At 39.6% G+C, this 15,746-nt stretch overlaps 1 protein-coding gene across 13 annotated transcripts in view; it reads left to right on the top strand.

Moving 5' to 3' along the window:
* The window catches only part of KIF16B (kinesin family member 16B), a 299,792-nt gene that overhangs the window by 147,882 nt on the left and 136,164 nt on the right, over nucleotides 1-15,746 (top strand). For all 13 annotated transcript variants that reach the window (XM_054467129.2, XM_054467128.2, XM_063659361.1 and 10 more), the window contains one exon: nucleotides 14,493-14,575. In XM_054467129.2, the coding sequence (XP_054323104.1) occupies nucleotides 14,493-14,575 (83 nt within the window). The remainder of the gene's footprint in view (nucleotides 1-14,492; nucleotides 14,576-15,746) is intronic.

Genomic DNA, 15,746 nt, shown 5'->3' with positions numbered 1-15,746 from the left:
ACAGCATTAAATATAGTTAGCATTTTTATTCTTTGAAATCTATCTTGGCTTTTACCCATAAAACAGTTTTTAAGTAAATTTTTTAGCACATTTCTGCATAGTCCTGCCTTCACTTAGTTAATTTCTACAAAGTCAAATTTGAATTAGCAGATGGCAGCCAAGTCTCTTGGAAATGGGTCTTAGGTAGCTATATGCTTACCATATTGGAATCAGCCCTTCATCCCCTGGCCCTTACCCACGACCCCTGTCCAAAAATAATTACAGCAGACCATTCATTATCATTTGTGCTTGAATTCATGCTTTATTTCTCTGAAACTTAAATGATTATAACTTAATGTGTGTGCTATTTCATCTCGTTAGCTCTCTAAGCCAGATTAGGTCATACCTGCAGCCCTAGGATCCTAAAGTCCAGGTAATCCTGATTTCCCACATTTGCTGTCCTCATCCCAGTTTCTGGTTAATTGGAGTGGTTATTGGCCTAGGACCCTTCCGGACTCATTGTGTCTTGGTCCTCAGAATGGACCTCACTGGTATTTGGCCCATTGATTGGATCAAAAAACAAACAAACAAAAAAACCTTTTGAGGCAGACCCAAGCAGCATTTTCCTTTTATAGAAGTAAAAGATGTCAAGAAGAGAGACTGCAGCTGCATGGTAACTCAAGTCACAATGATTCCTAGCCATATTAACTCCACAAATGGCTGGATTCCTGGTTCACTTTACATTACCAGCAGCTTCCTACCTTTCCACTACCCCTTTCCAGTTTATTGCTGATATTTGGTATTCAGATGTCTCTTTTCGTTAGTAAATTTCTGTTAATTTGGAAATGTGTTATTTAGGCTGTCCCATTAAAAAACACTGGTAGTAATTACCACTTCCTTATCTAAATTACTTACCATACATGTGAATGCCAACTAATAGGAAATTTATCTAAATTTAGCAGATTGTTAACATTGAGGGCAAATTGTTTTTCTGCATCCAGTTAACTGCTTCACTTATGTCAGATTGCATAAACTGTTTCCCCACCTTAAATTATAGGAAATGTTTTCATCTGTTAGTGTCTTCACTCAAAAGAAAAGCCTTTGCTACTACTATAAGCATTAATTGTGATGACATATATGTAATGTTTGTTGCCTGAAGTTTTTCTCCTCTTTTTTTAGCTCTTCCAGAAATAGTGATGGGATATGTAACATTATATCTAACATGCTCTTCAATTGGTATATTCTCCAAAGCTTAGTTCTCCTCATTCCATACTGTGATTCCACAGGATGATTCCAAAGAAAGAGGAACCAGTTCTTCAAGAAAGTGTGAATTTTACCAAGAAGAAAATGTGAATTTGTTCATGATACTAGTCCACAGAAGTTGAGCTCTTCTTGGTAGTGGCTTAGACCTTAGATTTTTTCTTTTTTCTGTTTTATATACTTAATATGAAATGATACAACAGTCAGATGCATTATAATTGAAACAGTATTTCAGCATTTGTCCTATAACTGGTAGGAACTATTCTCTCTTATTTTAATTATAATTTTTTTCTTTTGACTGTAATCTGTTATTTTAAAGCTGTAGTTGTTAAATGCAATTAATTTTTCCGTTCACATAAGTGGACTCCTTTGGTCTTACTTGTTTGTCAGATCCATTGACTGTTCATCTCTTCTTTTAGAAGTGCTACAGAATTGGCATCTGGGAAATTTATACTTGGGCACATTTGAATGTGTTATGCTTGAGTGCCAAAATATATTTTCATCTATTCAAGTACTCAGAGGGAACAGATGATTGTCTGCAGAGTGGAGCTGAGGAGACTTTGATAACATTTTCATCTGCTGGAGGGCTGCTGTGAGTTGTTCGCTGACAAATTAAAAAAGAATTTTAGTGGAACTAGAAAGGGAAATAGATCTCCCAGTGGTTTAGCCAAGGTATCCAGTTAACAGAGGAGACCTTTTATGTGTCAGCAGGTATCAGTGTCTGTTCCTCCACTGACTCACCTGCACTTGACCCTAAGCATTCATCATATGTCTTCCTCAGATTAGAGACCTGCAAATATGACATCTGTCACTTGTATATGGGCTGATTCAACAGTATTTTTTAATGTCAAAGCCCTAACTCTTCTTAAAAGACTATACCTAAAGCTAGTGGTCCTCAAAGTATGTCATCAACATCAGCATTACCTGAGAACTTGTTAGAAATGCAAATTCCCAGGCTCCACCCTAGACCTACTGAACCGGAAAATCTAGGGATGAGGCCCTGCAATCGGGTTTTTTATGTCTGTGATTCTGATGCACACGTCAACTGAAGAATGACAAGGTTTGTAAATTTGGAAAGAAGAGCTTTATTTTTTATAAGGCCTGCAGGGTGGCCATTCTGACAGGCTGGGAAGTGTAGCCTCCAGCTGGAAGCCAGAAGCAGACACATTGAGGGAGGGGAAAAGGGAACAGGAATTTATGCTGAGCTGGGTGGCTGAATGTGCATATTTAATAAGCTATAGGAGAAGTCATGAATATTTATGAGAGGAGAAACATGAGCATGCACAATTGAGCTTATGCCTCTACATGAGTTGCATGAACAAAAACTGGCAGGGTTAGCATGATGCAAGGGTAGAGTTTTTGGCCCTCTGATGTTAAAAGGTGAAGCAGAGGACATGGAAACATTCACTGTGCACCCTGTAGATTGGGCATTACCACCCCATGGTCGATGGTTTCTTATCAGGAGGCAATGCTGGTCCATTGTGTGGAAACCGCAGAAGGTAGGGGCAGTCACAGTTGGTTGAAATCAGAGGTGAAGCAAATCTTTCCAACGGGCTGGTTTCTGTTGAACCCTGAGGAATGAAAGCCGTGGCAGTTAGCAAAGGAGGGAGTATAAGAAAGCATGTCCTACCTCCCATCCTGTCATGTCCAGGAACTCGATTTCCAAGGTTTCTCTGGGGTCCCCATGGCCAAGAGGGGGTCTGTTCAGTCAGTTTGATGGCTTAGAATTTGACTTCTAATGTTTGAATATGAGAACAAGTGGCCAAAGCTAATTATACTGGAGTTAGTTTCTTGGTGCACCAGACTTCTACACATGAGACATATATTTGTCAATCTGTTTAACCCCTTTTTTTCTCTTTTTTTCACTCATCACATCTATTTTTCTTGATCGCGCTTCTCCTTTTAAAACTTCATTTTCAGCTTCACATTCAATACATTGGCTTTACAATATGCCTTGGCATGGATTTCTTGGGGTTAACCTGTTTGGGTTTTGCCGAGCTTCTCAAATTCATAGGCTTTTGTCTTCCTCTGGATTTGGGAAGTTTTCAGCCATTATTTGTTAATTTTTTTTTTCCCCACGCTATACTCTTTCCCCTCTCCTTCTGCGACTACAATTACATGAAAGTTAGATATTTTAGTATTGTCTCACAGTTCCTTGAGGCTCTGTTTACCTATTTTTATTTTTTGATAAATTCTTTTTTCTTTGCTTTTCAGATTGGATCATTTCCGTTGGCCTGTGTCCAAGTTCACTGACTTTTTCTGTCATCTCCATTCTGCCTTTGAGCCCATCAATGAGTTTTTTATTTTGAATATTTTGTTTTTCAGTTGTAATATTGGATTCTTCTTTATATCTTATATTCTTCTTTATATCTTATCTTTGTTGAAATTTTTATTTTTCCACTTATTTCAAGAGTATTGAAACATTTATTGGAGCTTTTTGTTATCTCAGTATAAACATTTGTTGCTTGTTTTTTGCAATGCACGTTGGGATTTTCCTGGTTCTTTCTGTGCTGAGGAATAATATTGGATTGTGTCACAGACATTTTGGATATTATAAGATCCCGGGTCTTGTTTAAATCCTATGTGAAATGTTTATACTCTTTGTTTCAGCAGACAATTTACCTAGCTGGATGTAGGCTGTAAGTTACCATCAGCCTTTGTAGATCGTGTCTGCCGTTCCACTGCTGATTCAGTGTTCAGATCCTTTGCAGTGTTCCTCCAGTAGCAGTGGGTGTACTACCCATTGGCCAGGCTGGGACCTGTGCAGTGGTCTGTTGCTTAGTTCAGTTCTCAAAGTCTTAGCATGCTTTCGAGGATCATATCCACGTGTACACATGTAGGGGTGAGCCCAGGAGTTAATAAACAACTCTGTGAGGTTGCTTTCCTGCATATTTCCCTCTTCATCTGTCCTGCACTTTCTGCCTCCCTCGGGTCTTCCCTTCCCTGGAAATCTTGAGCTTTATTTATTCTCCTCTTTCATGTACTTCCTATGCCTGTCTCCATATCCACGGCCAAGAAGTGAGAGGACAGGGAAAGAAAAAAGCAACAGGGATCTGCCCCACCTTCTTGGGGGACTACAGCTCCTCTGATCAGAAAGAAAGATTCCTCTTCCTCGTGGGCCCACTGTTGCTGCTAAGGGACTCTCTGCTCCTCCTCCAACCTGAACTAGGGGGCTTCTCCTGGAATTCTCTTTTTTGCACTTCTCCACTTTTGGCTTTCTTCCTACACCAAGCTGGGAAGCACTGCAGGCAAAAAATGGTAAATTCACTGTTAGTTCAGTAGTGCTTCCAATCTTGGTTTTCTTCAGTCCACCTGCTACTCTTTTTTTTTTTTTTTTTTAAAGTTCTGGGGTACATCTGCAGGTTTGTTACATATGTAAACGTGTGCCATGGTGGTTTGCCGCACCTATCAACCCATCACCTAGGTATTAATGTCATGCATTAGCTATTTTTCCTGATGGTCTCCCCACCCCACCCTCCGCAACAGGCCCCAGTGTGTGGTGTTCCCCTCCCTGTGTCTATGTGTTCTCATTGTTCAGCTCCCACTTATAAGTGAGAACATGTGGTGTTTGGTTTTCTGTTCCTTTGTTAGTTTGCTGAGAATAATGGCTCAGAGAACTGGCTAGCCATATGCAGAAAATTGAAACTGGACCCCTTCCTTACACCTTATACAAAAATTAACTCAAGATGGATTAAAGACTTAAATGTAAAACCGAAACTATAAAACCCTTAGAAAAAAGCATAGGCAATACCATTCAGGACATAGGCATGGGCAAATATTTTTATGAAGAAATTGCCAAAAGCAATTGCAACAAAAGCAAAAATTGACAAGTGAGATCTAATTAAACTAAAGAGGTTCTGCACAGCAAAAGAAAATATAATCAGAGCAAACAGACAACCTACAGAATGGGAGAAAATTTTTGTAATCTATTCATCTGACAAAGGTCTAATGTCCAGAATCTACAAGGAACTTAAGCAAATTTACAAGAAAAAAAAAAAAAAACATTAACAAGTGAGCAAAGGACATGAATAGACACTTCTCAAAAGAAGACATACATGTAGTCAAGAAACATATGAAGAAAAACTTAATATCACTGATTATTAGAGAAGTGCAACAGCTGCTCTTTACTTTCCAAGGCCCTCAAATAACTACTGCATGCATTCTGTTCAGGCTATAGCTACATTCCTTAGGAGAAACAGGGTACAGCGTGCTTGTTTCAGCTTATGCAGAAGCAAAACTCCTCCCAGAGGGTGGTCTAGACTGCTGAAAAGGGGGAATGTACCCAAAGTTGAATTCTGAAGTGAATGTATTTGTCTTAATGGCGTATAGTGAAAAAGTGACTTAGATGCTCTTCAGCCAAAGTGTGTAATGAAGAAATGTCTTAAGACTGGAAAGGGGATGGAGGGAGGAGAAGGAATAGTGAGATCAATGCTGTTGAGTCTGAGTCATGGGCAGGTCTGTAGGGCTCTTAAGTCCTAGATCAGTTGCATGAATTTTCTGTGGGAAGCAGAAGGAAGTCCGTGCTGACCACTCAGTAGATGGGTAATGTGGGCTGAGAGGTGAAAATGATGCAGCTTTTGTTTAGCTCAAAGGGAGGCTGATAGAAGAGCCGTGAGGAAAAGGGGTTGAAGGTAAAAGACTTTGAGAGCTGAGGGAAGGGAGGCATTGTACAAGAACTATTTCGGAAGGAACAATAGGATATTGACACTTTGGAGTGTGTAGGAACCTAGAAATAAATAATTGAGATGATTACTAATAGTAAATAAGAAGTTGGTAGCAAAGAATGTGGACTACTGGGCATGAATGGAAAGAAAGTTACTAATAGCTTGACCAATTGTGTAATGCTTTCCCTTCAGTACTTTGGAATTTATCATGTGACTGTATACTGTCTTGAATTGCCCTCTAATCATTTCCTATGCTTTCTACATTTTCCTTCAGAAGGACAGACCTATTCCATATACAGATATTCCTTGAATTACAATGAGGCTGTGTCCTGATAAATCCATTGTAAATTGAAAATATCCTAAGTTGAAGATGCATTTAATACACCTAACCTATTGAGCATCACAGCTTAGTCAATCCTACCTTAAATATGATCAGAACACTAGGCAAAATCATCTAACGCAAAGCCTAGTTTATAATCAAGTGTTGAATATTTCACGTAATTTGTTGAATACTGTACTGAATGTGTATCACTTTTGCACCATCATAAAGTTGAAGAATCATAAGTAGAACCATCTTAAGTTGGGGATGTCTGTGTTCTTTTTGTTTCTCCCATGAGGTGTTAAGAAAAATATCAGCTCCCACTTACCACCCCCTCTCCCTGCTCCCACACACACATCTAAAAATTTCTTGGGGATGGGACTGGAGCATCTCGAAATTTTACAAAGCTTCAAACTCAGCTTGTGCACACGATTGGGCAAATCATTCTTGATGGATAATTTGGCTGGAAACTTCAGTAGCAAAGATTGAAAATCAGTTTTCTTTCTTCTCCAGAGTCCCAGAATCTAAGTTTCCAATTTTTACTTTACTAAGAGTAAACAGAGGTTGAAGTGATTTATCTAAAGCAGGAAATTTTAAATCCATATTTGAATTGTAAACATTGAAAAGGAAGGGACAAGGTCAATGTAGCTTTTTGGTAAGGTATCATGTCATTTTTATTCTTCAAATTACTAACTGATGATCTGATGGCATGATTTTATACTGATGCCTGCTGCCTTTGTTACAGAATTCTTGTCATTCATTCGCAAGCCAGCCATTAACACCAAGCCATATGTCCTGCTTGAATTTGTTTAATATTTATGTGAAATTTTCTTACCCACCACAGACACCATGTTAGATCTTCATCTTTTCCTATCTAGCTTCCCAAAGCCATTTTTGATACAGAGAAAAAGTACTCTAATTCTAGTGTTTGAAATAATAAAATCTGTGTCACCAAGTCTAAGGCCCTAGAACATATTACTTAATCTGTTCTTAAGTATTGGCATGTATTAGTGGAAATTAGATGTTTTCTTATCAGTTTCCCTAAATGATATCATCATCATAACTTATTTTAATATAAATAAATATCTTTAAGGTATTTTAAATCAGAAGGAAAATGTCACACACAAGCAAGTTTCTTTTTGCTTGAATCAGGCAATGAAATAAGAACTTAACCTGCTCTACCTCACTTCAGCCTCTCAATACCATTTCAGAAAATTATATGTTCCTGGCAGAGTTTTGTTTCTCCACCTGTCACATCTAAAATGATAACCTTTCTTCCACTGAGCTTGCCTTCACAGTGCATTGCATCCTATGTGTGTGTGTTGGTTGGTGGAGGGCGGGGGGAATGTTTTGGTTGGTGGGGGACAGGGGGTGTTTCTAAAGTAAAATGTAGAACTAGGAGTCTTGAAACAGAATTACAAAGGGCCTCTCATTTTTATTGACACCACAGCCTCTAAAGTGTGAACCACACACTTTTGGGAACACAGCTGTCTCGTATGTTTGTAGTATTTGTAACGCAAAATGAAATAATTGGCACATCATTACCTCAGAAATGTTCATATGAAAACAGTAGGGGAAAAAATGAGTTGTTTTATTTGTGCAGTAGCAGAATTAGAAAATCTCATAACACTTGAAGAGGGTAATTTTTGGTGATACTGATGATTATTGTCCCTGCGTTCCTTAGGAATCACTAGAAATGTTTACAGATTTCCTTCTTTCAGCTTACTTGAAATATTAAAATAGAGAGTCTCATGTGAAACCAGCAATGTCTTTGTCTACGCTTTCACAATGTCATGTCCCCTCCATCCCCTCTGAAGACTGTCTAGAATTTGTCTGTCTTTGGGTATTTAGCAAGCTCTGAATTAATCTCAAAGAAGTCATTATTTCAAGGAGGTTTAGAAATGCTTGCAAAATTACAAATTAAGTGCATCACATAAAGTCCATCTGCTGCTGTTAATCACACTGACCTCAGACCAAATGGTTCAATGGTTGACAGGAATTTAAGATCTGGAAGGAATCTTAGAAATTGTCTAGTTTGATGACTAGATGAGGAAACTGAATTCTGGAGAGATTAAGCACTGACTTGTCCTTAACCACACCAAGATTTCTGGGCAGCACACACTCTTCAGGTTTCATCAAGAAACTTGACGTTATCAGCCATTCTCATTCATTAGTTCTTTTATTCATTTATTCCTCTTTATGCCCTTCAGTTTGCTTATTGCATTTGAAGTATACATATGAGTTTTAACAAAAAATAAAATATCCTGCAGGATCTATCTGGTATGGTTTGGCTGTGTCCCCACCCAAATTTCGTCTGGAATTGTAGTTCCCATAATCCCCACATGTCATGGGAGGGACCTGGTGGGAGATAATTGAATCATGGGGGTGGTTACCCCCATTCTTCTGTTCTTGTGATAGTGAGTGAGTTCCCACGAGATCTGATGGTATTATAAGGGGCTTTCCCCATTTTTGCGCGGCACTTCTTACTGCCATGTAGAGAGGACATGTTTGCTTCCCCTTCTACCATGATTGTTAAGTTTTCTGAGGTCTCTTCAGCTATGCTGAACTGTGAGTCAATTACATCTCTTTACTTCATAAATTACCCAGTCTTGGGTATATCTTTATTGGCAGCATGAGAACGGACTAATACACTATCATCCCCTCTGGCTACTACCAACTCTTTCTCTTCATTCATAGACTTCTTGAAAGAGTTGCCTGTGCTCAGTACATCTGCATTTCCTTACCTCTTCTGCATTCCTCAGTCTCTTCCTTCTGGCCTCGGTCTACTACCAAATCAGCTCCCACTAAGGCCACTTGTGACCTCTATGCCACCACACCCAATGGTGTTTTCTGGTCTTTTCTTCTTAGTTGACCTCTGAGAAGCATTCTGCATTGTTGGCCCCTCTTTTCCTTGGCTTCAGAGGGTTTCTTTCTCCTTCTCTCATGGTCTCTTCTCTGTTTCCTCTGTAAGTTTATTTTCTTCTACTTGGCCATTAGAAGTCAGCATTCCTTCAGGTGCCCAGTCTTATGTCGTCTTGTCTTCTACCTCTGTATTTTGTCCTCAGGTTTCTTTCCTACTCCTATAGTTTCGTTTATTAGCAATGAGTCTCTTACGCACACACACACACACACACACACACACACACACAAACACACACACACGTTGAACATTCCTCATTAGAAATCTGAAATGTCCAAAAGTTTTTGAGGGCCAACATGACACTACAAATGGAAAACTCCACACCTAACCTCATGTGATGGGGTCACAATCAAAACTTAGGTGGACCACACACACAGTTTGTTCAATATCCACAACGGAAAAGAGACCCCCTAGCCCCTTCAGCTTCAGTGTATCTTTTCTGCACATGTCCAGATTCCCCATATGAGTATGCCCACAAAGGACAAAAGAATGGCAGGTGTTCAGGCCATACATGACAATAGTATGTTCCCCATGATGCCCTGCGCAGGTCCAAGACCTGCATGCATTACTCACTGAGGCTTTTTTTTTTTTTCTTACTTATTCTCTGCTCTGTGCTGTAAAGATAATGTTTGAACATGTCAGAAAGGTCTGCAGCTAACCCTGTGGACAACAATGATAAGAAACACAGGAACCATTTATGTTGATCTGTAGCACAGAAAGTAAAGCTGTTAGAGAAACAGGATGGTGGTGTTAAGTGTGAAATGTCTTACAGAAGAGTATAGTGTTGAAGTGGCCATCATATATGACCTGAAGAAACAGAAAGCTAAGTTCTATGCTCAAAGTAATAAATACACATAAATGAAAAATAGAAAAATACAGCATAAAGCTAAAAGTGAAGATCTCAATTGTGTATTAAAAGAGTGGATCTCATCAGTGTCACAGTGAATACTTGCCACTTAATGGGAAGCTGATCATGAAAACAAGCAAAAATCTATCACAATGAACCGAAAATTGAAGGAAACTGTGAATATTCAGCAGGCTGTTTGCAGACATTTAGGAACAGACACAGCATTAAATTTTAAAGATTTGTGGTGATAAAGTATCTGCTTACTATGAAGCAGCAGAGAAATTTATTGATGAGTATGTCAAGGTCATCGCTGATGGAAATCTGACACCAGAACCAAGTCTGTAATGCTGATGAAACATCACCATTTTGGCATTATTGCCCTAAGACACTGACTACAGACAGTGAGGCAGCCCCTACAGGAATTAAGGGTGCCAAGAACAGAATAACTGTGCTGAGATGTGCTAATGCAGCAGGCATGCGTAAATGTAAAATTGCTGTGATAAGCAAAAGCTTGCATCCTCCCTGTTTTCAATTCAAGGAGTGAATTTCCTACTTGTTCATTATGCTAACAAAAAGACATGGATCACCAGGTGATTGCTTATCAGCAGCATATAAATTCAGAGTCAGGAATGATGGTGATGCTAAGCAACCGCAGATTGTCCACATGGGTGGCTGAGATAGTTGCACCTTTGCTTTTTGATTGTTCCCTGAACACTAACTTTGTTTCATTCACAGAATTATTTAAAATATTGTATAAAGTTACTTTCAGGACTCTCTATAAGTGTATATGAAGCATAAATAAATTTCATGTTTAGACTTGGGTCCCATTTCCAAGATATCTCATTATATATATTCCAGTATTCTGAAATCCAAAAAATAATCAGAACTCCAAAACCCTTTTTGTCCCAAGCATGTTGGATAAAGGATAGTCAACCTGTGTATGTGTGTGTATGTATATGTGTATATATATATATGTAAGTGCCTACATATATATATATGTAGGTAAGTGGGTAGGAAGGTAGATTGACATCCCAGACTTTTATTCTAGAGCTTCAAACCCATATTTTCATTTGCCAAATGCATCTCTAATTCATTATGTCCAAAACCAAACTCAGGATTTTTCCCCACCCCATCTTGGTCCTCTTCCAGTGTTCTCAGTCTGTGCAGAAGACTCCCCATCCAACTAGTGATGCATTCCAGAACCCAGAAGCCATCTTCCTCACCCCCTTCTCCTCTTTGTGTCTAGCCCATCATCAAATCATATTGATTTTATCTCCTACATATCTTCCAGTTTTGTTTTACTTCTCTGCTTTGGTATCCCTTTCCCCCAATCCTGAGTCATCATCACTTACCTGGACCACTGTAGTAGCCACCTGGTTTGCCTAGCCATATTCACTCTTGCCCTGTTTGGCCTTTCTTCAGTCACCATTGCAAGAATGATCTTTGGTGAAACTGAAATCTAATCATGTTATGCTGCTGCACAGAGCCCTTCAGTGTCTTCCTCTTACAACTAGATAAAACACAAGATCCTTTACATCCTGAAACATTTGAGTTGGTTCACTTTCTCCCTCCTTCTCAAGCCTTATGTTAGTGCAGTGCTCACCCTTGTTTCCTTTGCCATAGCCACATGGTTGTCTTTCAGTCACTCATTCTTGGCAGCCTCTTCCTCCTCATTATTATCATCAATCATCATCATGATCATTATTGCGTTTACACGACACTCTCCCCAACTTGTTCTCAGAGCTTGTTTTATACAAGACCTCCCTTGAAGATACCCTTCTCTAGTTTCCCCTATAATGAACCCTTATCATTGTTGCTCTTTGAGCCCAGGACACAGTACTTCTCCTTCAGTTGCAGCTTTGCATTTATTTGTGGAATTATTTCATTATTTGATTATTTATCTCTCTCTTTGACATTTTTTAAAGCTCCATAAAGGCAAAGCGTATGTCTGACTTGCTCAACTCTGTATCCCCCATGTTTATCATAGCTACTGGCATACAGTAAGTGTTCATTAAGTATTTGCTGAATGAATAGTGGCATCATGTAAAAATGAAGCAAATTTTTAAATTCACGAGGTTTGTTGAGTACAGGTGCTTAGAAGAAGAAAGGGAAGGAAACCAGCCTTAATGGATCCCTTTTTACATGCCAGACAGTTGACTCAAACTTTATCTAGATGGAAGCACTGAATTGTCATGGATAGTTTTGCTTTCTTTCATAACTCCTTACAGGGCTTTTTGTGTGTATTTCATGCGAATAATGGGTGGCAAGATTATTTTCAATGATTTAATACAATTTGAAATATGTCTCTGAAATACGATTCTATTTTTCCATTAACATATTTTAGCAATTTTCAACTTGCATGGCTGGGCATTTGATTAACAGAAAAAAAGAAGAATTGGAGATGTAATTAACACCTGGAATGTGATTGCTTTATTAATCTCTAATGTAACTTTAACAGCATTAAATATACATATATCCTAGACATGGCTGCTTAGCTTTTGGCTTTCTGTGTGGCACACTGCTCCGAGTCTCAGTCGTAAAAGGCATGAGAAACACCCTTTTTAATCATGGTAATGGTGCCTTGCCATAATTGGAAAAAATACAAATGCAATTCTGCATGACAGGGATAAGCAAATTGTAGAGTGGATAATATCTGCTGCTGCCCCACTAGGGCTCCTAAACTGTCTTATCCTCCTTTTCATAGTGACTTCATTTCTGCTAAATAATGACAACCACTAACACCAACCCATATCAGTTGCTCCCTGTGGTTGTTATTTAAACCTGTTAGGTTTTAACCATATTGAATTTGAAACTCCCTTTAGTTGTCCAAAACAATACATCAAATAGGCAGGTGAATATGCTGGCCTGAGCTCCAGAATAGATATCTGGTATTATGATATTTCCTGCCGGGCCAGGTGAAGATATTACCCAAGCAAGAGGCTAGTGACTGTGGTCAACCAGAGGTCACCTGTGCAAAGGAGGCAACTCTCAGCAGCCCAGGGATTTTTGCCAAGTGCCAACAAAGATCTACTGATAGCATATCTTAGGAATTTTGAAGGAATGCTAGAAAGGTACCCAGACTTTTATGTTTACTCTCCAGACTTTGAACTCTTGCCAACTAAAGATTTTGTTTTGAAACATGACAGGGAACACAAAAAAACACATCTATAGGCTAAAGTTTTTCCTCTGGCCACCAGTTTGTGACCTCTGGTCTAAACTCTCATACTTGTTCTCCAGTCTTCACAGGCTATTTCATCTATCCAGTATTGATTCTTGATGCTGTTTCAAACATCCTGAACTTTGGATGGACATGATTCTCTCCTCTGTCCTGAGCATAGCAGGCCATTCTCCTGTCTATAGCTTAGACTCTTTCTGCAATTACCCAACATGGAACACTTCCTCTTGCCCTCTGGTTATCCAGTGAGACCCAGCTCAGGTCCTTGGTGCAGAAGCCTGTCCCCAGCTACTCCAGGCTACACTCGTCACTTAATCACACACTCAGCTAAGTGTGCTAGACACTTAAGCACTCACCTGTCATTCTTCATGGTTGACTGTCAGTGCATGTGTCTTACCTTCACTGATGTCCTGAGGCATTGTAGAATCTCATACATGGATGGGGCCATACACGTGGCCTCTCATACATGGATGGGACTTCAGAAGAGACAGTGAACCTCTTCTGCAACATCGTTTCTCTTACATGCCTCTGGTGACAAGGAGCTCACAGCCCTGCAGGCACCTGTGCCCGCTTTAGACAGCTGTGACCCTAGAATGGGTTTGTTTGCTTCATCAAGCTGAAATTTGCCTCTTCCCATGCTTTTGTTTTCTTTGGGCATTTCTCTTGAATTCTTTTGCCCCTTGTGGAGTTGTTTTCTGAATTAGGAAGACTCTCATCAATCAAAAGGACCCTTTCTTGTAGGTCTAATGTGGAATTTTAATAGGGTTTTGACAAGAAGCAGTGTTTTTATTTGGAAATAGACCATAAATATACACAAGTTCTCTCCCGTCAAATTGTGAGGGAGATTTTAGTAATAGTTATCTATATTATGCCAATTCCATATATTTTCTTTTGAAAGCACTTTTCTTTTGAGATTTCTACTTTTACCAGTATCAATAAACATTCCTAAAGTTGTGACCATATGCTTTGCTTGATATTACATCTCTTTGGAGAACTGGTTTCCTTTTTTCTTCCAGACAATCAAAAGTCTAATTATATGTCTGTTAAGTTTTAAATCTCATGATATGTTGTAATGCTTAGATTCATCACTTCTGCTGGATATTATGGATATGAGGATATTATGTGTGTTGTGACACTCAGCTGTATAAATAAAGGTATTTCCAGATTTGAAATTGTCTTAAGTAAGCAGACTTTTGAGACTAAAGCTTTCCCTTATTATTTTATAATACACTGGAAATTACATTTCAACAGTAGAATTCCATGTTATGATATTGGCAACTGATTACACTGCTTACTGTAAATTCATTACTGTTTTTGTGTGTTCTCAGGTGCTGTGATTCTCTTGGGAAGAACCAATATGTTTCGCTTTAACCATCCAAAGGAAGCTGCCAAGCTCAGGGAGAAGAGGAAGGTGAGGGACACGGTGTCTCTAGGAGGGAACCACTGATCGGATGTGGGGATGAGTGGGTGGTGGTCACTCTGTTTCCAACCTTTTGACTTTCTGGGGTGCAGAACCATGGAAAAGTAGTTCTGTGATCTGAATTGATTCTAGGGAGATTGTTTCCCAGCAGATGATTGGCTGATGAAGTAAGAGAGCAAGCAAGTAAATTCTAGAGCAGACAAGGAGAAACTGCTCCTCCTAGATCCTTCTCTTCAGCCTTCCACCCTTCCCACCACCAAGGAACTGGGCATCATTTTGCATTAGGTGGAGAGTGACTTCCTCTAATCAGCATCTGTTAGGAATTAACCCAACATTGGAATCACATTAATCCAAAATCAGCCACAGCAAACAGATTTTTCATTGAGGTAGGAAGCGAGAGCAGGGGTGGGTTTAAGACAACTGGGAAAGACTTTGGTTTGGTTGGAAGGGGACGTCTAAAGGGCAGTTTAAGTGCTGACGAGGAAGGAGCTAAGGACCAGAGAAAGAAAGAAAGAAATCTGTTCAGGGACATCATGGCTGGTCCTTAGACTGAAGAAAATAATAAAGGCTACAGTTAATATTTCTACGAGCCAGGAATGGTGCTAAACTTGTACATATATTCTATCTCTTTATCTGTACAGCAGCCGTTAATACCCCCATGCTGTCACCCCCAGGTCAAGATGAGAAACAGACCAAGAGCAACTCTCCCTAACTTGTTCTGTAGCCAGCAAGTGGGGAGCTTTGGCTACAGTACTGACTTGAATACCAGAAGTATTTGCCCTTGACCACTGGTTACCCAGCCTCTCATTTCTGTCTCCTTTATAAGGGATGCCCGAGGTTGCCAGTGTCCTAATTGGAAAATAACAAGAAAGCTGCAAACCTCAGCCTTCTCCTGGGTGGCTTCTTCCAGCCAGTGGAGCCTCTTATCTGCTCCAGCCCAGGGTCTCCCTAGAGGGTCGTTTTTGGTACACAGTTTCAGAGGAACAGAGGGAAAAAAACATGTTTGCCAATAGCTTCCCATGGAAGCAAAATAGGTCAAGCTCTTACTTTTGGTCTCCCTTCACCCCTCCTGCCTTCTTCTTTATCACTCTAAGTGTGAGTGAATATCGCTGATTACAGGAGATTGCTGCCTGCCAGGTAATGGACGATGGCAAAGATATTG

Source organism: Pongo pygmaeus, chromosome 21, assembly GCF_028885625.2.
Source record: "Pongo pygmaeus isolate AG05252 chromosome 21, NHGRI_mPonPyg2-v2.0_pri, whole genome shotgun sequence".
NCBI lineage: Eukaryota > Metazoa > Chordata > Mammalia > Primates > Hominidae > Pongo > Pongo pygmaeus.
Note: the sequence above shows the minus strand (reverse complement) of the source record. Positions and strands in the feature narration are given on the sequence as shown.